The sequence below is a fragment of the Marmota flaviventris genome, chromosome 6 (genome assembly GCF_047511675.1).
Source record: "Marmota flaviventris isolate mMarFla1 chromosome 6, mMarFla1.hap1, whole genome shotgun sequence".
Taxonomy (NCBI): domain Eukaryota; kingdom Metazoa; phylum Chordata; class Mammalia; order Rodentia; family Sciuridae; genus Marmota; species Marmota flaviventris.
Genome location: NC_092503.1, coordinates 83,717,309 through 83,744,571, shown reverse-complemented (window position 1 = coordinate 83,744,571; position 27,263 = coordinate 83,717,309). Strand labels below are relative to the sequence as shown.

General features: G+C 34.2%; 1 protein-coding gene across 4 annotated transcripts in view; it reads left to right on the top strand.

Moving 5' to 3' along the window:
• Window positions 1-27,263, top strand: part of Senp6 (SUMO specific peptidase 6) — a 114,419-nt gene that overhangs the window by 42,686 nt on the left and 44,470 nt on the right. For 2 of the 4 annotated variants that reach the window (XM_071613249.1, XM_027928276.2), the window contains 3 exons: window positions 6,051-6,121; window positions 19,710-19,852; window positions 22,806-23,193. In XM_071613249.1, the coding sequence (XP_071469350.1) occupies window positions 6,051-6,121; window positions 19,710-19,852; window positions 22,806-23,193 (602 nt within the window). The remainder of the gene's footprint in view (window positions 1-6,050; window positions 6,122-19,709; window positions 19,853-22,805; window positions 23,194-27,263) is intronic. The other 2 variants (XM_071613251.1, XM_071613250.1) reach the window with 1 other exon arrangement.

Genomic DNA, 27,263 nt, shown 5'->3' with positions numbered 1-27,263 from the left:
GTTCTCAGAGTAGAAAATTACATGTTAGGATTTTTATTTTATTTATTTTTTGGTACTGGGGATGGAATTCAGGGATGCTTCACCACTGACTATAGCTCCAGCCCTATTTATGTTTCATTTTGAGACAGGATCTTACCAAGTTCCCAAGGCTAGTCTAGAACTCAAGGTCTTCCCACTTCAGCTTCCCAAGTTGCCAGAATAACAGGCGTGCGTACATACCTCATACAGCATATGTTAGAATTTTGATGCATTTTCTCTCTGATATTTATTTTTGTATGCCCTTTTTAATATGTTTAACATGTGGGTTAATCATAATGAAAATACTTTTAACTGTGTGTTCCAACAGTTTGGAGCAACTGTGTTTACCTAACAGTATGTTCTGAGCATTTTCCAGTATTATTAAGTTAGCTTCTAAAGAAAGATTTCTGTTAAGGTGGTGGTTGCCCAGGGGTACTCTATCACTGAGATACATTCCCAGCATTTTTAAATTTTTTATTTTGAGACAGGGTCTCATTAGGATGCCCTAGCTGGCCCAAACTTGTGATCTTCCTACCTTAACCTAAAGAGTCACTAGGATTACAGGAGGGGGCAACCATGCCCAGCTCTTAAAAATAATTTTTAATGTCTGCATAATAGCTTGCCTTATAGATACCCATAATATATTTACTCATTTGTGGCTGTTTTTCACTATTATTAAAACAGATTGGTGAACAATATTGCTTATAAATCTTTAACTGCATTTCTTAGAATAAATCTCTGGAAAAGGGTTCATTGGGCCATGTTACAAATGTTTTTAATTCTTTTGATAAGTATGGCTGAATTGTTTATAGGGCAATGGAACTAAGTGATGATAACACTGTCAATTGTTGCCTCAAGATGTATAAAAATAAACTTATATTCAGATGATTTTTTTTCTTTCTTGGAATTATAGTCATCTGAAATTTTAGAAATAATAAGAATTGATCAAGATGATAGATGATTATTTCATCCCTAATCAATTGAATACTCTAATTCACCTCTAATCACGTGAATTTGTCCCCCCCCCCCCTTTTTTTTTTTGGTGGTGCTGGGGTTTGAACTCAGGAATTTGTCTTTGAAAAGACAAAAATTTCATTTATGATAGTACCTACAATTATATAAATATATCTAAAGAAACTAATTTGAGGCATTTATTTTGTTCCTATTTGGTAGGAGTTTATACCATGTGGGCAGCTACTGCTTAAAATAAAATGAATGTAATTTAATTCTATCCAAAAGAGTAAATATTTGAGAATAGAAAGTTGAAGACTTATTTTTTAAAAAGAAGAATAAATGGGGATAGAGAAGAATGACTTGCTACATGATAAAACCTACTATTAAGAAAATACAGATTAAACTTGAAAACACTAGGAAAAGAGTAGGTGGTAAAACAGTAAACAGGCTAGACAGTCTTGAATGTATTGAATTCCCACCCAGTTTCTTCAAGTCCACAGCTAGGTATGGTGGCACATTTCTGTAATCCCAATGGCTTTGGAGACTGAGGCAGGAGAATCACAAGTTTAAAGCCTAACTTTGCTTAGACCTTAAGCAACTCATCAAGACCCTGTCTCCAAATGAAATATAAAAAAGGGTCTGGGGATGTGGCTCAGTGGTTGAGTGACCCTGGTTCAATCCCTGGTACAAAAAACAAAAGGTCACAGTGCCTTTTAGATGCCTGAATTTTGATGTTTGATCATAAGCTGCAAAATCAATATTTTGATTCACTATACAGAAGTGCTGTGTAGTGGCCAGTGGTTCACTTTTAACAGCCATTGCCATACTTTACAGCTGTTTGTAAAATTGTTTGACCTGGTAAATATCTTCTCTGAATACACACTACTTTTTGTGTACATACTTCTATTAATTGCAAGTATTTGTTGAATGCCTACTATGCTCTAGGCATAACGATATCATGAGGAACAAAACACAAGATCATTGGACTCCTGTAGTTGATATTCTGATGGGGCAAATGTTAATAATGTACAAGTGAAACTTGAAATACGTTGTTCTATGTGTAGAGAAGTATAATTGGATGATGATGAGATAGAATGACAATATGGTTTCTTTAGATTCCGTGTTCAGGGAAACACCCTTTACTATTATGACGCTAATGTTTAACTAAAGAAGGAGTCAACCATTCTAAGAATGGCTTTTCCAAATAGGGAAAAGGTAGTGGTAAGTTATTAATGCAAGAATAAATTTCACATGTTCAGTGAACAGAAAAAAAGGACCACTATAGCTAGAGATTAAAATGGAAGAATATTACAAGATTGGCTGGGACTTAGATCACGAAAGGCTTTTGTAAGCTGATCTGAAGAATTTGTATTTTATATTAATGGAATAGAAGACTTCTAAGAATTTTAGGTAGGGAAGTGTTATTCTCTGAAATATAATCTTTTTTTAAACAATATCTTTGTTTATTTAGTTTTATGTGGTGCTGGGGATGGAACCCAGTGCCTCATGTGCTAGGCAAGTGCTCTACCACTGAGCTACAACCTCAGCTCCGTGAAATATAATTTTATATATATATATATATATATATATATATATATATATAAAATTTATAATTGCTACAGTTAAAGGTTAAGTTAATGACAGTTCAGTTAAAGCTAAACATATTGCACTTTCTAAATGGAGATATGATGCAAAGGAAAATCAATATTGAAAACTATCTCAGCAAAATTTAGGAGTTAAGGAGGTAGAAAGATAGAAGAAAAACAAGCCTTCTGGAAGGGTTAAAGGGAAAATAACAGGCCTTATTTGGGGAGAGGCTATTTTTAGGGAATGGTTAAGTGAGAAATTAAAGGATACTGAAGGTCTCATTCCATTAGAGACGTATAGTGCTTGTGCTGCTATATTGTGTTGTGTTTGAGAAAATAGTACTTTTTTGTTGTTTTATTTTTGATGGTGGGGATTAACCTCACTCAGGGCCTTGCATATTCTCTACCACTAGACTACTCCCTCAGCCCCTAGACTGTTCATAACATGTTAAAGCAAAGCAAATTAAATGTGAAACTGCAGTAAGGTTTGAGGGAGAGATAAAATATTCTTTTGTTAAATTAACTGGAGGAGGAAATGAATAGTTAATAGGAAAAAAAGGAAATGAATAGTTAATAGGAAAAAAAGGAAACAAACAATAAATAAAAACAAGCTAATACAGATGAAAGAAAAACATGAAGTCTGTCAGCTATTATAAATATAAACAGTTTGATGATTGATTGATTGATTGCAGTACTGGAGATTGAATCTGGAGCCTCTCTAACACTAAGCTACATCCCCAGCCTTTTTTACTTTTTATTTTGAGATAGTCTCGCTAAGTTGTGCAGGCTGGCCTCAAACTTGGGATCCTCCTTCCTCTTCCTCCTCGGCAGTTGGGATTGTAGGTGTGTGGCCACTGTGCCTGGCTGGTTGAATACATTTAATAAAAGACAAACTGGTTGTATTAAACACTATTCTACTGTATTTTTTGTAAGAACCATACTAAACAGTTTGCAAGTAAAGGTATGTTTAGGGTCACAGAGAAATGCAAACAGAAAGCAAGGGTAGAATATTAATTAATGAGACTGAATTAAGGAGTAGAAGCACTAAACAAGATAAAGGAGGACATTTTATAATATGCACAATTTATAAAAGTATATCAGGTATATATATATATGAGCTCTCCGAAAATTTTTAGAATGCAAGTAGTTCTTAATTGGAATAAATTTGGGGAGATTTTGATACATCTTTTAAATTTTTAACTGTTCTATCAGTTAAAAAGTATCTGAAATAATGAATTCTAACTGTGTAAAATGAATAGATTTATTTTTTATAGAAATATACATCTTTTGACATTAGTTGATAAACAGTGCCCAGGTTCTGGTTTTTAAATATCACTCTCTAATAAAAGAAACATGGAGAAATGATTGATTCTAGGGATGTACTGGGGAAAACACAAAATGAATGTTGCCAGAAACCAGATCATTACTCCAAAAAATGAATAAGTAAGTGAAAGGGTGCCTGCTTCAGCAGCTAAAATTGGAACAGTTCAGAGATTGTATTGTGCAAATTTGTATTATCACAATTAGTAAAGTTTTCCATATTTTTCTAAATTTTCCATTATGTGTGTTACACAGTGAAAACCAGGATAGAATTACATCAAAAGAAAACAGAAATAGCTGAAGGAGCTCGTAAAGGCCAAAATTTTAATAAAAACTAGAACCTTAAGGAAAAAATAACTATCCCTGAGTCATACTGATGTAAATAATTATGTATTTATTAAACCATCTTAGTAGTCTTGAAATAAACACCGCCTTCAATACCATGCCAGATTTGCTAATAAGATTTTACAAAGTGCATAAAATGAACTGGAAGATAACTGTTCCTTACAGAAGAGTTTCAAGTAATAATATCTACCACCTTTTCCACTATTGTTACCACTAATCTTCACACTTTGTATCTTCTTTCACAAATTTTAAAATCTTGGCAGAGTGGAAATTGCCCAGCTGTACCAAATATTGCTGTACTCATCATGATTGATAAGAGTTTTCTAATATTCAGCTTCTGGTATTGCCATTTAGTAGCTATGTGACCATGAGGAAGTTATTCTCACTGTGCCTCAGTCTCCTCATTTATACATTTGTAAAAAAGTATACTCATAAGGTTATTGTGAAAATTAAAGGAATTAATAGATAAAAAGCAGTTAGAATAGTACCTAACATGATTTTCAATATTTGCTAACTGCTAATACAAATATATTACTGTCACCATTCTTTAATAGTTTCTTCTTTTGTAATTTTCACATTTTATTTTCATTTTGGTACTTTTGACTTTTATAGTGTAGGAATATGAAATCCTTGCAAAAATATGCCTTTGCGGTTTGTGATGATTAGAAAATATTCATTACTAGTGTGAGCAGATTTGTAGATAAATAGAATAGCCTCTTTTTAATCCCCCAGTTAAATATTAGCAGGAATATTTTGGAAGCTTTCATTTAGGGTGGGAAAGTATCGAACTATTGTAGACCCCTGGCCTATTTGTACTTTTTGTAATTCTCTGTATATAAATGCTTTTATTCTACCACTACCTGTAGGGCTTTTGGTTTTTTTCCCCAAATTAGTGTAGTTTGGACTTATATAGATATAGTATATAGGACACTTAGTTACTAAAAATTAAGTTTAAATCAATTGTACATGAACTCTTGACAAAATTATATTTTAAAACTAGTATATTTATTTTCTCTGCTATAATGTAGTAATAGTACAAAAACTAAAACACTTGTTCCATAATTGATGGTTTTGTACATAACATTTTTTGTACTAATTTTGTAATTATCCTCAAAACCTATATTTTATTCAACATTTATTGTTTTATTCATTGACTTGTTTTTAAATAAGCATAAACATTTACAGTGAGTTTGGATATATTGAATAATATTAAGCTGGGTAATTTTTTATCCAAAGTAGGGTATATGGATTTTAAGTTTTAGTTTTTAAATGTGATTTTTATAAACTGATTGTAAAAGCAATTCTAAAGGTTTGTGCATTTGGGGAATAAATGTATAGAGCTTTCCAAAGTGACTATTTTGAAAGCTAGGTTTGGTAGTGCACACCTTAGTCCCAGGTACTTGAGAGACTTGAGGCAGCAGAATCCCTTGATTCCAGGAGTTCAAGGCCAGTCTGGGCAACATAGCAAGGCCCTGTCTTTAAAAAATATGTGTATGTGTGTATACATTAATAAAATAAAACAGAATGAGAACTTTGAAAGGACAGTGATTTAAATTTATTTATTAAATATTTATTTAACAGTCTGCCTTTTATTGGCTTGGAAAGATTGACAGTCTAAATAAAGTAGAGTCACTGCTGTTTAGGGATTTTATATACCTTAAGCTTTAGTTTATTAATACAGTTTTAGTATCTTATAGTATGACTTTTTATATGACAAAGAAACTATGATTTACTTTTAATAAATGCATTGTAAGTATCCCCTTAACTTTTTAATTTTGAAAATTACATTTCCTATTTGAGTAAAACCATATAAATTTCCTTTTCTAGGAAAGAATATCCACCTCATGTCCAAAAAGTTGAAATTAATCCTGTAAGGTTAAGTCGGCCCCAAGGTGTTGGTAAGTGTGCAGTTTCATTTGTTACACCTGTGAAGGGATTTGAATTTCTGTATGAAAAGTACAAATAGAAATATGACACTGACTTTAGAATATTCCCAGATAAACTGGGTTCAGTGATGTATACCTGTAAGCCCACTTACTCAGGAGGATGAGGCAGGAGGGTTAGGAGACCCTGACTCAAAATAAAATAATAAAAAGGACTAGGGATGTAGCTCAGTGGTAGAGAACTTGGCTAGCATGCATGGGATCCTGAGTATAATCCCCAATACAAAAAAAAAGAAAGAAAGAAAGAAAAAAAAAACAGATTTAGATAGAAATATATAGAAAATAATTTTTATAACTGATTTGAGCATTTCTCCTAACTTTTGACTGCTATATGGTTACAGAGTCAGGTGATTATAGTGTGAAATCTTTTGGTTATGTATTAGCATTTTTTGTTAACATTCAAATGTTAACTATAGATGAACTATAGCTAATAGTGTTTACCTTCTTCAACACTCATTCTGTTAGGCCTTTAATCTTTATTAAACTCTTACTCTGTAGTATATGCTAAGTTACATGCTTTTATATCCATTATTATATATTATCCCTATTCAAAAATCCCTGTATACTTGTATTTTGTACAGAGAATAAAACTGAGGCATGGAAGAATTACATGGCTTGCTTAAGCACAGGGCTAGCAAATGGAGAGCTGATACTTGATGCCAAATCCCATGCTCTTAGCCACTATACTATTTTCTTGCTCAGTCACAAAATTAGTTCTACTCCTCAGTGAAAAACTAACTGTACAATGAGTATTTTCATTTCTACTTGACAAATGCTTTTTTGTTTTTTTGTTCTGGGATTGAACCCAGGGGCACTTCCCCATATCCCCAGCTGTTTATTTATTTATTTTTTTAATATTTATTTTTTAGTTGTAGTTGGACACAATACCTTTATTTGATTTATTTTTATGTGGTGCTGAAGATGGAACCCAGGGCCTCGCATGTGCTAGGCGAGCGCTCTATGGCTGAGCCAGAATCCCAGCGCCACCCTCCCACCCCCCTCACCCCTCCCACCTCCCCCCCCCCCCACCATTTTTAAATTTTATTTATAGATAGGGTCTCCCTGAGTTGCTTATAGACTCACTAAGTTGCTGAGGCTGGCTGTGAACTTGTGATTCTCCTGCCTCAGCCTCCCAAGCTGCTGTGATTATAGGTATATACCACTGCGCCCGGCTTGATAAATACTTTTGAGAGAGGTTAAGTGATTTGGATCATTAATATGATTTAGATGCAAAACAGTCAGTCTTGTTATAATAATTATTAGTTTATTCAATAAGATTTGTTAAGTAAATAGAATTCTGTTTTTATTGTTGTTGTTAACTCTATTTTGGAAAGTTGCAAAACTAGTACAGAGAGGTACCTGTTTATCCTTCAATGAGCTTTCCTTAATATTAACATCTTTCTAATAATAGTAAATTTATCAAAACTGAGAAGTTGCTTAGTTCTTAACTAAGCTATTGACCTTGTTCATATTTTTTTTTCTAATGTCCTTTTTATTTAAAAATTTTTTTAATGGTACCACTTAATGATTATATATGTGTGTGGCATAATTCGATCAATTTCACTGCCTAGTACTTCCCCTATTGCACTGCTTGTCCTTCCCTGGACCCTCTACTCCTAATGGTCTCCCTTTTATTTTTATGATATCTTTTCCCTGCTCCCCCCTCCTTTTTTTTCTGTATAGCTATCACATATAAGAGAAAACTTAGCACTTGTCTTTCTGGATCTCACTTATTTTGCTTAACATAATACTGTTTGTTTTCCTGATAATGACATTATTTTCTGTATGTCTGAATAAAACCATTGGGTGTATATGTATCCACCACCACCCCCCCCATTTTTTTTTTTTTAGTCATTCAATCTTTATCTGTTATAATTTATTCTTATTTTTTGATAATGGTACAAAAACTAGACTGTTGTGAAATGTATTATAACAATAAATGTGGGACTGCATACATCTCTAAAGTATGCTGTCTTTAATTCTTTTGGAGAGATACCAAGGCATAATGTATAATTGGAACATATGGTGTGTATCTATTTAATTATTTTTAGTTTTTTTTTTTTTTTTGTACTCTGGGTTGAACCCATTGGGGCTTTATCACTGAGCCACATCCCAAACCCTTTCTTTCTTTTCTTCTTTTTTTTTTTTAATATGAGACAGGGTCTTGCTAAGTTTCTGAGGCTGACCTTGAACTTTTGATGCTCATGCCCTAGTCTCTGGAGTCACTGGGATGCCTGGTTGTTGTAGTTAATTTTTAGTTCTTTGTTGTTTTGTTTTAAGGAACCTGCCTGTACAAGGGTTTTGTTTTATTTGCATCTTTGCCAGCATTTATTGTTATTTGAATTCTTGATGATTATCATTCTGACTAGAGTGAGATGAAATCTCAGTATAGTTTTTTTAAAAATTTTTTTTTTAGTTGTAGTTGGATGTAATACCTTAATTTTATTTATTTATTTTTATGTAGTGCTGAGGATCAAACACGTTGCCTCACATGTGCTAAGTGAGCGCTGTACCACTGAGCCACAACCCCAGCCCTCTCAGTGTAGTTTTGATTTGCATTTCCCTGATGCCTAGAGATGTTGAGCATTTTTTTCATATAATTGTTGACATTGTACTTTCTTTGGGAAGTGTCTTTCTAGTTGTACTTATTCATTTCTTGAGTTATTTGGGGTTTTGGTATTAAATTTTTTTATATATTCTAGTTTTCATATATTCTAGATACATCCTTTATTAGAAGAAGAGCTGGCAAAGGTTTTCTCCCATTTTGTAGGTTCTCTCCTTATGTTGTTTCTTTGCTGTTTCGAAATTTCTTATCTGGCTGCCATTCGTTTCTTGGTGGTGTTATTAATTTTGGTATTGGGGATTGAACTTGGGGTGCTTAACCACTGAACCATATCTCCAGCCCTTTTTTAGTTTTGATTTTGTGACAGGGTCTCATTAAATTGCCTAGGGCCTCACTAAATTGCTGGGGTTGGCTTTGAACTCATGATCCTCCTGTCTCAGCCTCCTGAATTGCTGGGATTATAGGATGTGTGCCACCGTGACCTGCTGATTCTTGGTATTATTTCTGAATTTTAGTAATCCTTTTGAGGATCTCCCTGCCTGTACCTATGTTTTGGATAATTTCCCCTATGTTCTTGTCACAGTTAAATTTGTCAACTTGTTGGATTAAGAGATCCTGCGGATTAAGAGGATTGTGGGTGTGATAGTGTATGTAGGAATGATTGGCATGTGGGATAGCTAACTGAAAAGGAGACCCTCCCGAAGCGTGGACAGGACCAACCAATAGGATGATGGCTTGGATGAAATAAAAGTTGTAAGAACAAAAAAGCAGCAGCAGATGCAAGATTGATTCTTCTTGAAGGGGTTCTTTATTGCTGCTGTGTTCAAGTTCTTGATTGGTGCTGCAATCATGTTAAGATAACGGATTCTCACTTTTTCACTTTTCCAAAGCAGGCTCTGACAGTGATTCTCCAGAAGACTTAGGTCTCAGACTAGGGTAGCATAGTTGATATGTCTTGTTCTGTGGCTTCAGCCTATTGGACTGAGCAGCTGCTGGTTGTCCCAGCTCTCCAGCCTACAGATGGCCATTGTGAACTATCCAGCTTCTGTTCGTGGAAGCCAACCTAATAAGTCCCCATTTTATTATTATACTACTTGTTGATTCTGTTCCTCTAGAGAACCCTGACTAATACAGTTCTCTTCTACCACTTGGAAAGATTCTGGTCTTATTCCTATATCTTTGATCCATTTTGAGTTGAATTGTTATATAGGGTAAGAAAGAGGGGCCTAGTTTCAATCCTTTTTTTAAATAGTATTTGTATTCTCATTGATTCTAAGAATTATTTGAAATTTCACCTCTGATTTCTTTTTTTTTAATATGTATTTTTTAGTTGTAGGTGGACACAATATCTTTATTTCATTTTTATGTGGTGTTGAGGATTGAACCCAGTGCCTCACATGTGCTAGGCAAGTGCTCTACCTCTGAGCCACAACTCCAGCCCCTTTACTTCTGATTTCTTAGATGAAGCACTCATCATTCAAAAGTGTAATTCAGTATCACCATCTATCCTAGCTGGCAACCTAATGCTGGGATCACAAAATCTTACTATTCTAACAACTTAAGAAAACGACAAAGAAAGCACGCAACCACACAGAAGTACCTTTTCAAAATCCGTGATGGCTCTCCGACCTTAAGGGTTCGTGGAAAGAGAGAGAGCCCCTGGAATTCTTTATTCTTATACAGGAGACACACAAGGGGAGGTTCCATGGAACATTCTATCCCCAAAAGGGCAAAGGGGTAGGATTACAAAGGAACAGGTGAGAGTAACTCAACCACACGGGGTTACTTCTACTCCTGGAACCACATTTCATTATCTGAGTGGAGGTAAAGCCCAAGTTATTGCGGGGCACAGTAATTGTTCACAATCCCGGTGCATGAGGACTTAAAGCTGCCTGCATCCAGGGCAGCTCCCAACAGTTCAATCTCTGTGTGTTTGTGTAGTTTCTTTGGTTTTCTTGTTGTTGATTTCTAATTTAATTCCATTATGATGGTGAGATGCAAGGAATTTAAAAAATATTAATTTTTTTTTGCATTTGCTAAGACTTGATTTGTGGCCTAAAATATGATCTGTTTTGGAGAAACTATTTAGAGCAGCTGAGCAGAAAGTATATTCAGCTCTTGAATGAAATATTCTGTAGATGTCTGTTAAGTCCATTTGATTTATAGTATTTTTTATCTATAGTATCTTTGTCACTTTTGTCTGGGTGGCCTGTTAGAGAAATATATTGACATCATTCAGTATGATTGTTTGTACCTTTGTGAGCCTAAAGGTATAGGCCTAAAGCCATAAATGTCAAGTAGTATTTCTTTTATGTAATTAGGATTTTGGGTTGAAGTCTGCTTTTTGAGTTTCATTTGCACGGAATATGACTTTTCCAACCTTTCACTTAGTCTGTGGATGTCTTTACTTGTGAGTTGCATTTCTTGCAGAGACCATATAGTTAGTTGGGCTTTGCTTTTTAATCTACTTTGCATGTCTTCGTTTGTCTTTTTTTTTTTTTTTATGTTCTTAAAAAAATTTTTTTTTTAGTTGTCAATGAACCTTTATTTTATTTATTTATATGCAATGCTGAGAATTGAACCCAGTGCCTCACACATGCTAGGCAAGCATTCTACCACTGAATCACAACCCCAGCCCTAGTCTGTCTTTTAATTGGATAATTGAGAGCATTTACATTTACCATCATTATAGTGAGATATGTATTACTTTTTTTCAATTTGATTTATTTCTAATGTTTGTTTAGATCCTAATTCTCATTTACCTATCTAATCTTCTAATGAGATTTCTTCTATCTTCTGTGTGTAGGATTCCTTTTAAGTATCTTCAGTAATGTTGATTTAATAGTCATGAAGTCCTTTAGTTTGTGCTTATCTTAGAATGTTTATTTCTTCTTTGATTCTGAAGGATAAGTTTGCTGGATATAGCCATTTTGGTTGCTGTTTTCTTTCAGGGCTTGAAAGTTCCAAGTCCTCCTGGATTTTTTAGGGTTTCTACTAAGAAATCTGCTGCTATTCTCGTTGATTTTCCTTTAAGTGTGATCTGACCTTTCTCTCTTGCAGTTTTAAAATTTTTTATTTGTTTTGGATTTTTGACATTTTAGTTATAATGTGTCCTGAAGAATTTCTTTTCTGGTCTTATAATCTGCTCTTCTAAATGCCATCAGTATGTGGATGTGCATTTCATTCACAGCGTTTGGAAATTTTTCTGCAGTTTTTTCACTGCATAGGTTATTGATTCCATTAGCCTATATCTTTGCTCCTTCCTCAGTGCCTAAGTTTGGTCTCCTGTGTTGTTGTCCCAGAGTTCTTGCATATTCTAATCATAGTTTTTTCCTTTACTACTGTAACTATTCAGCTATATCTGCCTTGTCTACAAGCTATGAGATTCTGTATTATACTTGACTTAATCTGTTGGAGAGACTTTGAGGTGTTTTTGCCTTTTAATACTGGGGATTGAAACAGCAGGTGCTTTATTACTGAGCTACATCTCCAACCCTTTTTATTTTTTTGACATAGGGTCTCACAAAGTTTCTTAGGGCCTCACTGAGTTGCAGAGGCTGGCTTTGAACTTGGTGATCCTCTTTGCCTTGGCCTCCAGAGTTGCTGGGATTACAGATGTGCACCTCTGTACCTGGGTTTGACTGAATTTTATTTCCAATATTTTTGTTTTGATTCTTTTTCAGTATCTCTATTGAAATTTTTCTTTCTTTCTTTTTCTTTTTTTATTTTTGTGGTGCTGGGGATTGAACCCAGGGCCTTGTGTATGCGAGGCAAGCACTCTACCAACTGAGCTATATCCCCAATCCTCAGAATCGCTAATGCTTTTTCATATTCTATATTATCTCCCTTAGATCTTTTTAAATTCATTAATTATTCTAGCATTTCTACTTAATTATCTGTGGATTGATTTATCTGTGTTGGGGGTCAGCTTTCAGAGACACAATGTTAGCATGTTGCCTCATTGCTTAAGAGTTTTTGTATTTTTTTTAAAATATTTTTTTAGTTGTAGATGGACATAATACCTTTATTTATTTTGTTTATTTTTACGTGGAGCCAGGGATCGAACCCAGTGCTTCACACATGCTAGGCAAGCGCTCTACCATTGAGCCCAAACCCCGGCCCCTCTGTATTGTTTTTGCATTTGTTTTGATGGGTTCTTTTGTCATGTGAGGGTTTTTAGTAAGTAGTTATCACTTTATAATATTCCCCGAGCTAGGGGAATATCTTAGTATCAAAGCAGCTAATCAGAGTAATCAAAGTACTACGTTCAACTACCAGGTTCCCTTAGAAAGGAAAGAGTTACCGTTGGTAAAGTGATAACTTGAGGAACTGTGAGCTACATGTTTTAGAAACTTAACTTCTAATGTTCTCTGCAACTCTACTAACTAATGAGAAAACTAGATGAGAAATAATATAGAATAGAGTGCATTGTTAAGAATCGATAATACTCTATATAACATGAAATCATTGGAAGAAGGGTGAAAAGGAAAGAAAAAGTGGGGAGGGAAGGGAGACAGAAAATAAATAAAAAGAAGAAAGGATGAATGAGAAAAAAAGACTTATCAAGAAAAATCTTAACTAGTTGAAAAAATGTATAAAACTACATAGAGAAGACACGACAAACCTTTGCCAAAAATAGCTAATACAACCACAATCATCAAAAGATTCTGCTTTCTCTTTGCTGAGGTATTAGGGAGACACTTCTTTAAGGGGCCTTGATTTTAGAGTCCTTCAGTTATGAGGTAGTTTGTGGGACACTCTATATGCTGATCTCAACCCATCCTTGCCTACCAGCAAGTGAAGGAAGAGTTTTGTCCATTTTAGAGCAGAATTCACCTTCAGTGTTATTGTGCTTTTGTATTGGGGATGGGGGTATATCTCTGGTAGAAGTAACTGGATAGTCTTCTCACCAGGTAGCCTGTGGACTAATCTTGATCATGCTGTGCCATTCCTCCAAGATCCTCAATACGTGTGCTGGGGAGAGGTGTGTGAGAATTGCCCAGGTTATGTCACCAGAGCCACCAGACACTTCTGGGCATGGGGAAGGTGGCCAGATCCATGTTGGATGCCAAGGTTGCAACTTTCCACCTGACCCAGACCTCATTTCCACTTCCTGTCAGCTTTGCTCATTATCATAGTTTTGACTACAAATTTCAAATGTAAGCTCCTTCCAGTATGCTCTGCAGACCCACGGACCTGTCACTGTGGTTTCTTCACTGCCCAGAACTTCTGCCAAGTCCATGCCATAGTCTCATTCTTGCAGATTGACTCATAGCTTGAGCACCCACCAATCTAGTGAGAAATAAAGCATAGGTGACCATTGGATCTTGGGTACACAAAAATAAAGCAAACCAACAAAAAGACAAAACACAAAAGAAGTTTTTTGAAAAGGAAAAGCAACAGGATTTCTGATCTCTGGGCAGAAAGTTTAAACACTGAGGATTTCCGTTTTTCTTTCTTTTTTGGTGAAACTAGGGATTGAAACTTAAAGGCCCTCTACTACTGAGCCACAACTGTAGCCCTTTTATTTTGAAACTGAGTCTAGCTAAATTGCTGAGGCTTACCTTGAACTTGTGGTCCTCCTGCTTCAGCCTCCCAGGTCTCTGGGATTACAGATATGCACCACTGCCCCTGGCTAGCAATGAAATTTTTTAACCTGGTGCAGCCTCCCTCCAGCAGAATAAAATAGACACCAGTATTGCTGTATGTATATACGTGGCTGTATAACCAATGTGATTCTGCAACCTGTACACTTGGAAAAATGAGAAATTATACCCCATTTGATTCAAATGTATGATATGTCAAGATCATTGTCTTGTCATGAGCAACTAATAAAAAAATTTTTTTTTGATGGGAAGTGCCAGGGTGCTCTTGCCCCAACTTACTTTGCAGCATCTAAATGTTCTGCTTAGATTGCAGAACCTGCATTTTGCTGAATTGAAATTCATATTAAGTGCCTTTTGAATTCAAAATAAAGGTGGTCAGATAGAATAATAAAGAAAATCATTTTAAAGATTCATGTTAAGAACTGTAGACAGACTGATTTCTTTTTAAGAAACAGTTTCTTGTGACACTTTCAGCTCACTGGAGGGGAGCTTTCCCTTCCCAATGAAGCCATTGTGAACACAGTGCTGGTGAAGTCTATTTTTTTTTAATCATTCTCTTTCTGCTCTAAAATCTGGTATTTCAGGGTTGTACCTGGTTTCCTAGTTCTCTGGGGTGCCTTGCACCATTTTCTCACAGCCTTCCTAACTCACACAGCTGTAGAATTTATGTTTTGATTCAGTTTCAGATAGCAGCTACTAGGTGGTCGGTTCCTCAAGACTGCCAGTATCCTTTTCTCACTAATGTCCTTTTTCTCTTCCAGCATCCAATCTGGGATCCTACATTGCATCTAGTTATCATTGTTTTCTTGAAAATTTTGAAGGCTGTATTAATTGCTTTGTGCTATGCTTCTTAGTTTGGGTTGGAGGATGTTGTCTTACAATGAGATTGAGTCTCTGCATTTTTGACAAGGTTCATATAGAAATCATGTTGTGCCCTTTTCATGCTTCACATCAGCGATTACATGATGTGAATACATTAATTACTGGGGATATAAACTGTGATTACTTGGTTAAGGTAGTTTCTGTTGGGTTTCTTTACTATAAGTCGCTGTTTCTTTTCCCTTGTCACTGAGTAAATATCTTAGATGAGATCCTTAGACTGTGCAGTATTCTGTTTCTCAAACTTTTACCCTCTGATTTTAGAATCTATTCATGTACTGGCAGTAATTATTGTTTTATGTTTGTTAATGGTGATTTTCTATTTTCTTTGTCTATTTTACATTTATTATTTCTTCTGTAGGGAAGAGTTGTACCTTCTATGTATTTGATTATTTGATTATATCTGTGGACATATTTAATAAATGAAATTCATATGGCAATACTTAGAAACTTCTGGAGAGGAATATTGATATTTATCTTGTCAACATTTTTTTTAAAAGGAAGAAAATTATATTGAAATATTGTATCATTTGTTTAACTTAATGAAAACTCAACAGAGCCTGCTGTTTTCAGTTTCTTTTGTGTGTGGTAGACACATATGCTTGGGTATAGGATGAATTACATTACTATAATAATATCACATAGGTTTTTCTATGAAGATTGCATTTGTTTTAAAATTCCTTTTGGAATTCCTAGGATCCAAGTTGTTAGTGGCAGAGCTTCAGTAATTATCTTCTCTTAGAAAGAAATCACTGTCTTTCTGTAGTTCTTAACATCCAAGATAATTTTTTAAAAATCATTCTATCAAACCCCTTTATTTTGAATTTAAAAGGCACTTAATATGTATTTTGATAAGCCATATATCAGCACTTACTAGCTTTAATAAGCAGTTTTGTTAGTAAAAACTTAAAACTTGAAAACTATTACATATAATTTGTGGTCAGACCATGTGTCCTGTTGTTTTTTGTGGGAAAGTGTTCTTTTTTAATTTTTCCAAACATAAAATAATAATTACTCATATATTAAGATTGCTCATTTTTTCCCCCTATCTACCTGTCCTTTTGTTTAACTTTTTAGCCTGTTTTTGTATCCTTCTCAAATTGAATTGGTTGACATTCTGTGCTATCTCTAAGTGTACATTAATTGTGTTTTAATATAATTATATTGTGTGATTACAACTCAGTAACTTGATTTATCACTGTTTTAACTCAGATATACCAAAGAAAAGTATTTCCTCACAGTGAACTAGTCAGTTTAACTGCCATTAGCACTTTAATACAGCATCATTTTCAGGCCTTTTTTATGTATATACAGTCAGCCCTCCAGAGCCTTGGATTTTTTCACCTGAGGATTTAACCAATCACAGATCAAATGTGTTCACAAAAAGAAAACTCTCTGTTCTAACCATGTACAGACTTTTGTCTTATTGTTATTCCATAAACATCACAGTATCACTAATTTTATAGCATTTACAGTGTATTAGAGATGATAAATAATCTAGTGATGATTTAACATGTACAGGAAGGGCTGGGGCTATAGCTCAGTGGTATAGCACTTGTCTAGCATATGTGAGGCACTGGGTTTGATCTTTAGTACCACATAAAAGTAAACAAATAAAGACATGCTGTCCACCTACAATTACAAAAATAAATAAATAAATAAACAAATAACCATATAGGGGGCTGGGGTTGTAACTCAGTGGTAGAGCACTTGCGTCACGTGCGTGAGGCACTGGGTAGTACAATCCTCAGCACCACGTAAAAATAAATAAATAAAATGAAGATTGTTTTTCATCTACAACTAAAAAAAATCTTTTAAAAAAAAGTGTATAGGAAGATGTGCATAGATTCTATGCAGATACTCTACATCATTTCCTGTTAAGTGACTTGAATATTTACAGGTTTCAATATCTGTAAGGGGTCCTAGAACCAGTCTCCCATAGATACCAAGAGAGGATTGTATGCCTATGTTTTAAATATTATGTATTCTGTTCTGTGTAATTTGTTTTTTAAATGGATCCGGCCAGAAAAGTTATTATATACATATTTGAGCAAAAATTATATGTGGCTTTCAAAGTTTAGTAAAATCTGTTTGTAAGGAAAGGGCTTTCCATTGTATTGTATTGAATTTAGTAAGGGAAAAAAGAAATAAATTGTGGAAAGGAGCATGGTCTTTTTTTTTTTTTTTTCCTTTGGTGTTATTGTCATTTCCTTTTGTTTTGAGAACTGGGAATTGAACTCAGGGACATTCAACCACATCCCCAGTCCTATTTTGTATTTTACTTAAAGACAGGGTCTCACTGAGTTGCTTAGTGCCTCGTTGTTCCTTGCTCAGGCTGGCTTTAACTTTTGTTCTTCCTGCTTTAGCCTCCTGAGCCCCTGAGATTATAGGCCTACACTATTGAACCCAGCTTTGTTTTGTTTTTGAGACAAAGTCTGCGTTTCCCAGTCTATTCCTGAACTCCTGGATTCAAGTGATCCTCTTGCCTCAGTCTCTTGAGTAGCTTCAATTAAATTATTAAATTATTAGCCACCTCACTCTGAAGGGGTAACCATATGTTAATACTACCATAAATTAAGTTTTGCATGTAATTAGTTATGTTCTAGGTGACTCTGTTGATATATTTTTTAAAATGCCACATTATAGCTCATTAATAATCAACTTGTATAGAAAATTCTTTTTATATTTAGGCAACCAACAAAGTAAGTTAGCACACATGGAAATTATTAACATTTGGATGACTGGAGTGTTTTTTCAGTAACCTTAGGTTTTTGGAGAGAAAAAGAAGTATCTTTCAATTTTTCTCCATGACTAGAGGCTAAAGGATAGTTCTAAATCTATGCACAAATCATCTCACTGTAGCAAAAGTTAAGCAATTTTTGGAAATGATCTACTAACCTCTCCACAGCCTCTTACCCCCGTAATTTTAACTTTTTAATATGTCTTGGTTTTTCTTTTCTCATGTGGTTTATTAATATAGTAGCATTTGTCTACCCTTGTGCAATTTTTAGATGCTGGGGAAATGTGTCTAAAACATGATTTCTGTTTTTTCAGAGCTAACAATATATAGGGAGTAACAAGTACAGATAAATAATAATAAAATGAGTACAGATAAAGTGCTGTGGAAACTCCAGTGATTCCTTTATTGTTCCTAGGGTGGGATAGAGGCAGTTTCTTAGCAAATAAAAATTTGAATTCACTGGATAAATTGGGTAGCCTTTGCTTGTGAAGAGAATAGCATATAAAATAGGGTAAACTAGAAAACACCCTGAGAAATACACTTCTTTGAAAGGTAAAGTTTGGAAGTAAGACTGAAACATTAACATGAACTTTTGCTTACCAGAAGATGGTATTTAGTCAAGGTTTTTTTTTCTTCAGCTGCTAGAATCATGGTAAAATTTTTAGTATTAGAATAACAAAGTCACATTTTTTGTGGTAGAAAACTTTCACAATAGTGGAGAATGATCTGAATGAAGGGAGCAAAATTGGAGTCAGGAAGATAAGATTAGACAAGTTAAACACCTGAAATGTAGAAACAGTGAAGCTGGAAAGAAGAGATTGAATTTAAGAGCTATTAGAAAGTAGAATTCTCTTGAAAGTGAAGAGAGTAAGACAAGGAATAGTCCATTCTGATACCATTGTCTATGAATATGAAGGTTCAGAGGCTAAGAGAGTGATAATCACTTAGTGAAATTCTGTATGACTGCAATAAACAAGAATAATTACAGAGGTTTCTTAATAGAATTTATTAATAGAATTTATCTTAAAAATATTTTTTAGTTGTAGATGGACACAGTACCTTTATTTATTTATCTTTGTGTGTTGCTGAGGATCAAACCTAGGTCGCCACACATGCTAGGCGAGTGCTCTACCACTGAGCCACAACCCCAGCCCCTTTTAATAGAACTTTATATCAAGCAAAATATTAGATAATGTTGATTTTTATGTGTATGTAATCTCTTTTTGTAAAAAGAACAAGATAGAAGAGGATATTAAAGATAAGTATTTAACCAAGTTGGGATTATCCAAGTAGGGCATTTAAATTTACATTGAAAGATAAGGAGGAAAATTCTCTTTTGTACTTCTTGAACTTAAACATTAGCTTGAGCATTAGTTTGGCTTTATCTTAATGAATGTACCTAATGTTTGAATTCAGATTTTTTTTCTCATTATTAATCCAAGAAGTATAACTAATCTGCTTCGGGGGGTGGGAGGATATGTGTGTAGTTCAGTGTAGAAAGTGCTTTTAAGTGCCTTAGTGACAAGAATAATTTGAAGAGAACATTTGAAGTAGTCTACAGTGTAGAAATCCTGCTGAGGAATGAAAAGGTCGAAACTTAGTTTTAAAGTTTAGGTTATTCTTTATCATACATGTTGAAACGCTATTTAACTAAACTTAAATATTGAGAATATTAAAACTAGAGTTTTTTAATAGTAAAAATCATGAGGAATTTATTAAATTTAATTTCAGTGCTTTTTTTTCTCCTTCCTTTAGAACGTATAATGAAGAAAACAGAAGAGTCTGAATCACAAGTAGAACCTGAAATTAAGAGAAAAGTCCAACAGAAACGGCACTGTAGTACATACCAGTCTACTTCTCTGTCTCCTGCTTCAAAAAAATGTTTAACCCATTTAGAGGTGGGTAGAGAAATGATTCTTTGTTATGAGTCAGATGGTATTTTTTTATTAATATTATTTTTAGTGCTCATTAAATTCTAAGTGATCTTTTATCACAGGACCAAAGAGACTAGCAAAGTTATTTTAGCAAATCTTTTTGTCTTCGATAGATAATTTTTTTCCCTGTTCAAAATAATAGAATATTCTTTCCTCAAATGAATTTATCAGTAAAATATTATAAATAATTGTTCTCAGGGAAACATTTTTTTCAATTATTTTAAAATTATAGAAAAATTGGTTGCAAAAATTAATGGGAAGGGTTTCTACATATTCATTTCCCAGTTTTCCACATTTGTTTGTTGTCCTCCTTCCCTGTGTCCTCCTCCATCCTTCTTTCTCCCATATTCATTTATTTGTTTATAGATATATACACGTATACACATATTGTTTGAGTATAACATAGGCATAATGCCCATTTACTACTTAATACTTTAGAGTGTGTTTTCTCTTTTTTTTTCCCTAAAGGATATGTGAGACATTCTCTATAATCAGTGTATAACTTGCAAAATTAAAAAATGCAAAATTACCATCTGTTCCCTAGATCCCATTTATATTTCATCTAAATAATGTCCTTTTTAGGTATAAGATCTAATTCAAAATAATATGTTATTCTTTCGATCTGAAATCATTCTTGTCCTTTATAACCTTGATGTTTGTGAGGAGTATAGGCCACTTACTTTATACTTGAAAGTGGATTAACCTGATGTTTCTTCATAATTTGTGTGTTTTCTTTTATGATGTGAATAATGTACACAAAAAAAACCCTCACTAAAATCATTGCATAGCATATCAGGAGACTCATGATGTTCATCATTGTTCACATCAATGATAATATTAACTTTTACCTTAGTTAAGATTTTTCTTATTTATTTATATAGGCATAGATATATGTCATTCTTCTCTTACTTTAAAGTTATAGTGTTTAACTGTTGTTATTTATTTTTATGCTTAAATTGTTCCAGATTTGGTCCATGTTGTCTCTTCAAGCTGATGATTGTCTTTTTGACATAAACCCATCATTCTTTGAGCACTTCTTACTTTTTGGTGTAGCAGGATGATCTGAGCCACCTTGTTTTTCTCTCTCAGTCTTAGAGTCATGCATTTTCCCAAGGAGCCTTTTTTCTTTTAAGTAGGGGGAAGCTATTGGTATACAAGTTAATGCTCATTGATATTGAGTGTAAGTTTGTAGGCCCTTTCAGTAGACAAAGCTTGGAAATATATGTTGATGTACATATTAATATTTAATAACAATATTTAGTAAACAATAAAATCCATGAGTTCACATTGGTAACCAAATCTTGGTTTAGCTGTTCCTATTTTACGTAATAATAACTTTCTTTGACAGTGAGAAACCTGAGTCCCATCCCTAATGTATTTACTTATTTGTTCACTTTGCTTTATGTCTGTCCCAGTCTTCCTGGCTTGCAGCCTAGGCTTGTCTCAGGCCCTGCTGGCTTAGCCATTGCTTAGCCCAGGTAAAGGAGAAAAGCGCCTCAAAACGACATCCTTCCTCTGGTGAACAATCTAGCCGAAACCTTAAAATCTGTTTTAATTTTTAAAATAAATCTTCCTTCTTTTACTATTACTTCATTGCCAATTTTTCTTATTTTCTTAGTGTAGATTAAGAGTTATAGCCAGTCTCTATGTAATCTTTAAATTTGTAAGAAGGTTGGAGGCTTTTCTTTTTTGTTTATAATATACGAAACTTCATACTATGTGTTGTTTATAAGAAAATAGGATCTATGTATTGAATGGAATTAAACATCTTTAGGTATGTAATGAAATGACATTGTCTCAGTGATGTCTCATCAGAGAAAGAAAGGCTCATTCTTATTAAGTACACTTTTTTTTAGAGACTTGCTGATAGTATGTGATGTGTAATTTATAAGTTTTTGTTTTGTTTTGTTGTGGTTGGTGCTAGGGATCAAATTCAGGGCCTCAAGTATGCTAGTCAAGTGCTCCCAGCCCATTAATTTGAAATTACTTGGTTTCATAAAAGTTTTTCACTGACCAAAAGGAAGGAAATGAGATTCTAATAAAAAAATTAAGGTTTTTTTAAAAAAAGAAATCAACATAGTTTTTATGAAAATTTAATACTTTTTCCTGAAGTTAATTAAGTGGCACTGAGTCTCTAGGTTTTAGATCAGTTGGTTGATAAAATTATTAATCTACAATTTTTAGCTTGAAAAATTTAGTATCTAATACAGTTGAGATTATTTGCATTTTGTTCCTAATTACTGCAAAGAGTTCCAAGATAACATATTTTTTAACAGATGAAAGTGTATGGTAAACCAGGCACTGTGGCACATACCTGTAATCCCAGTGGCTCCGGAGGTTAGGGCAGGAGGATAGTGAATTCAAAAGTCAGTTTCAGCAACTTAGTAAGGCCTTAAGCAACTCAGTGAGACCCTAACTCTAACTAAAATATAAAATAGGGCTGGGAATGTAGCTCAGTGGTTAAGCGCCCTTCCCAAAAGTGTATGCTATAGGATATATTTCCTTCTATATCTTAGTTCTGAGTGTTTTAATAGGGATGTGCTTTTCTACATCAATGAGCTACATCCCTAACCCCCTCAGTTTTTTTTTTTTTTTTGGTGCTGGAGATTGAACCCACGACCTTGTGCATTCTAGGCAAGCACTCTACCAACTGAGCTATATCTCTAGTACCACCCCCCACTCCCTGCCCCATTATTAACTGCAAAATTAGCTTATACATAGCTGACTACTGGATTGGTCTTGAAATTCTTTACAGCATTTTGATGCTAAATCTCAAGTAATGTGCCTTATTTGGGATCTCATAGTAGTCATGGTAGTGATGGGGGAGGGAAGGACTTAATTTTGAAACGTTGAGGATGTTCCTTGATGTTGAAGTAAAACCACATTTTTTCTTTCTTTCATTTTTTTGGAACTTAAGGTTTCTGAACAGCGTGAATGTTGCCCAAAATGTGGAAAAGAGAAAGAAAATCAGTCCAAATGCCAAAGTTGTGGTATTAGTTTTCGTAATGATTTACAAAGAAACTGCAGACAAGCTATAACTTTAAATGAACCTACTGGACCATTATTAAGAACGTCAATACATCAGAATTCTGGAGGACAGAAGTCACAAAACATAGGATTAACAACCAAGAAGTTTTATGGTAACAGTGTGGAAAAAGTTCCAATTGATATTATTGTGAATTGTGATGATAGTAGAAATAATTATTTACAGACTAATGGAAAAGTCATTTTACCTGGGACAAAAATACCCAAAATCACAAACTTGAAAGAAAGAAAAACAAGCCTGTCAGACCTAAATGACCCAAGTAAGTATTCACTCCCTCTTCCCCGCTTTTTTGATTCAAACTCCTAGGTTCAATGGTTCTCTTATACCTCAGCCTCCTTAGTAACTAGTATTATCGGCATACACTATCACACCTAACATAATTTTACTCTTTTTAATATTGCTATATCTATCTAATACTTTCTATATTTTGTTTTAAATTTGTGAGCATGTTTCAGAAGTATAGTCTTAGTGTATCTTTGTGCCAGTTATGTAATATTTTGGGGGGTTAAAAATGTGTCCTCACAGGGCTGGGGTTGTGGCTTAGTGGTAGAGTGCTTGCCTAGCATGTTTGAGGCACTGGGTTCAATTCTCAGCACCTCATATAAATAAATAAGGTAAAGGTCTATTGACAACTAAAAGAAAAAAAATTTTAAATGTCCTCACAATTGTGAAAATAACTGACTTTGTTCATCCTATCCATCTTCTATTATTATTTTTTAATTCATTCTAATTATTTATACATGACAGTAGAATGCATTTTGACCATTGTACACAAAGGGATCACAATTTCTCATTCCTCTGGCTGTACATGGTGCAGAGTCACACCAGTAATATAGTCATACATGTATATAGGGTAATAATGTCTATCTCATTTCATAGTCCTTCCCACCCACATACCCCTTTCCCTCTCCTCATTCCCCTCGGCCCAGTCCAAAGTCCTTTGCCCCTCTCCCCCAACTCCCCACCATTATGGATCAGCATCCAATTATCAGAGAAAACATTTGGTCTTTGGTTTTTGGGGTTTGGCTTATTTCACTTAGCATGATATTCTCTAGCTCCATCCATTTACCTGCAAATGCCATAATTTCATTCTTTTTTAAGGTTGAGTAATATTCCATTGTGTATATATACCACAGCTTTTTTAAAAAAAATATTTTTTAGTTGTAGATGGACAAAATACTTATTTATTTTTATGTGGTGCTGAGGATCAAACCAAGTGTCTCACATGTACGGGGCAAGTCTTCTGCCATTGAGCTACAGCCCCAGCTCCATACCACAACTTCTTTATCCCTTCATCTGTTGAAGTGCATCCAAGTTGGTTCCATAGTTTAGCTATTGTGAATTGAGCTACTGTAAACATTGATATGGCTGCATCACTTTGGGTATAAACTGAGGTGTCCTTTGGGTATAAACTGAGGAGTGGGTTAGCTGGGTCAAATGGTGGTTCCATTCCAAGTATTTTAAGGAATCTCCATGCTGCTTTCCATAGTGGTTGCACCAATTTACAGTCCCACCAGCAATGTATGAGTGTACCTTATTCCCCACATCTTTGCCAACACTTGTTGCTTATATTCTTGATAATTGCCATTCTGACTGGAGTGAGATGAAATCTTAGAGTAATTTTGATTTGCATTTCTCTAATTGCTAGAGATGATGAACATTTTTTCATATGTTTGTTGATCAGTTGTATTTCTTCTGTGAAGTGTCTGTTCAGTTCCTTAGTCCATTTATTCATTGGGTTATTTGTTTTTTTTTTTTGTTTTTTTGTGTTTTTTTTTTTGGTGTTTTAAGTCTTTTGAGTTCTTTATATGCCTGGAGATTAATGCTTTATCGGAGGTGCATGTACTAAAGATTTTCTCCCATTCTGTAGGCTCTCTCTCCATGTTATTGATTGTTTTCTGTGGCTGAGAAGAAGCTTTTTAGTTTGAATTCATCCTATTTATTGATTCATGATTTTACTTCTTGTGCATTAGGAGTCTTGTTAAAAAAGTCAGGTCCTAAGTCAGCCAACATGATGAATATTTGGGCTTACTTTTTCTTCTATTAGGCACAAGGTCTCTGTTCCAGTCTTTGATCCACTTTGAGTTGATTTTTGTGCAGGGTGAGAGACAGAGGTTTAATTTCATTTTGCTACGTAGGGATTTCCTGTTTTCCTAGCTCCATTTGTTGAATAGGCTGTCTTTTCCCAAATGTATGTTTTTGGCATCTTTGGGGAGATCACGTGTCTAGTGTGAGATAACTGTATTTATGTGGGTTTGTCCCTCTGTGTTCTATTTTGTACCATTGGTCTATATGTCTATTTTGGTGCCATTCCCATGATGTTTTTGTTATGATAGCTCTGCAGTATAGTTTAAGGTCTGGTATTGTGATACCTCCTGCTTCATTCTTCTTGCTAAGGATTGCTTGGCTATTCTGGGTCTCTTATTTTCCAAATGAATTTTATGATTACCTTTTTTAGTTCTATGAAGAATGTCATTGGGATTTTATAATAAGAATTGCATTAAATCTGTACAATACTTTTTGGTAATATGACCATTTTGATAATATTAATTCTTCCTACCCAAGAGCATGTCATCCCATCCATCTTAAGTACTAGAGAGCACAGGCTTGACCCCAGTTGTAGATCAAGTGCTATTTATGCCCAGTTTTCTGACTTGGATCAAGTGTTCCCACTGATAATGGGCTGTTTGGGGTTTGTTTGTATTTTGGTACAGGGGATTAAACCCAGGGCACATTACTGCTAAACTACATCACCAGTTCTTTTTATTTTGAAACTGGGTTTCACTAAGTTGCTGAGGTTGGCCTCAAACTTGCAGTCCTCCTACCATAGCCTACTGAATGGTTGGGATTACAAACATGTGCCATTGCACCTTGCCCACATGGTGGTTTTAAGGGAATAAATACCATATAAATGTCACATAAGCATAGCTCAATAAAATATTTGACAAACAGGACTCAATAAAAAGTGTCCCTCCCTTAAAAGTTTATCCTGTCTTTGGACATGTGCATGCATTTTTATTTTGTAAAAAATAATAGCAAAAATTGAAAACAATGAGACTGGTAGAAATTATAGACTATGTAGCTGTAGAGACAGAAGGGGAGATCACATGTAAAGTGTAATTTTCCAAGATCTTTAAGTGAATAAAGCAAGGTGCAAACAAGATTGTATGGTGCGGTGATGAATAGTTTTTACATAGATTAACAAAATTAATAGAATAGTTTTTACATAGATTAACAAAATTAATAAAAAAAATATTTGTTGAATGAGAGGAAACAGACACTGGAGATGGATGTTAGATTTCTCCAAATAGAAATTGTTTTGTTGACTTTACTTAGGAACCATGTAAATATTTTACATAATTATAAAATGAAATTACATATAAATTTTTTTTTGTAAAGCATAATTTAAGAAATGAATTTAATTGTATTTTGGTAGCTTGAACATATTGTTTCAGATGAGTTTAAATTAAAATAATATGGTGTGTATATCCACTGATTTTTAAGGTTAAGCAGAATTTCACAGAAATCCTAAGTCTATTCAGTAATATTGTTATTAACAACATTGGTATTGGGGCTGGGATTGTAGCTCAGTGGTAGAGCGCTTGCCTTGCACTTGTGAGGTCCTGGGTTCAGTCCTCAGCACCACATAAAAATACATAAATAAAAATGATGATATTGTGTCCACCTACAACTAAAAAAAATTAAAAATAAAAAACAATATTGGTGTTGTTTTTTTATAAACACATGTATATGAATAAAAGAAATAATTATATTATTGTTTCAGTGTTAGAAAAAAAGAAATATTAAAGTAAAATCAAGGAATCCAAAGTCCTAAAACTTTACATTTGAATTGGAGATAATGTGAATTTATTATATATTTTATTTTAAACATAAAATACATGTATCCTAACTTTACCTTTAGAAAGTACTTATGGTACACACCTGTAATCCCAGCAGCTTGGAAGGCTGAGGCAGGAGGATTGCAAGTTCAAAGGCGGCTTCAGCAACTTAGCAAGGCCCTCAGCAATTTAGTAAGAACCTGTCTCTAAATAAAGTATAAAAAGGGACTGGGGGTGTGGCTTAGTGGTTGAGTGTCCCTGGATTCAATCACTGGTACCAAAAACAATATAGAAAAGGCTTAGAAATGGTAAACATCCCTGGTATAGAAACAAACATGCGTTAAAAAAAAGAAAAAAGAAAAAGAAAGAATGAACAATATTTTTAGGCACCATTTCCTACTAAAAATAACCAGAGTTGCTCAGAGAAATGACTTTATTCCAGGTTAACAGTACAAATATGAGATAAACCTAGATTATCAGTCAGATGAGG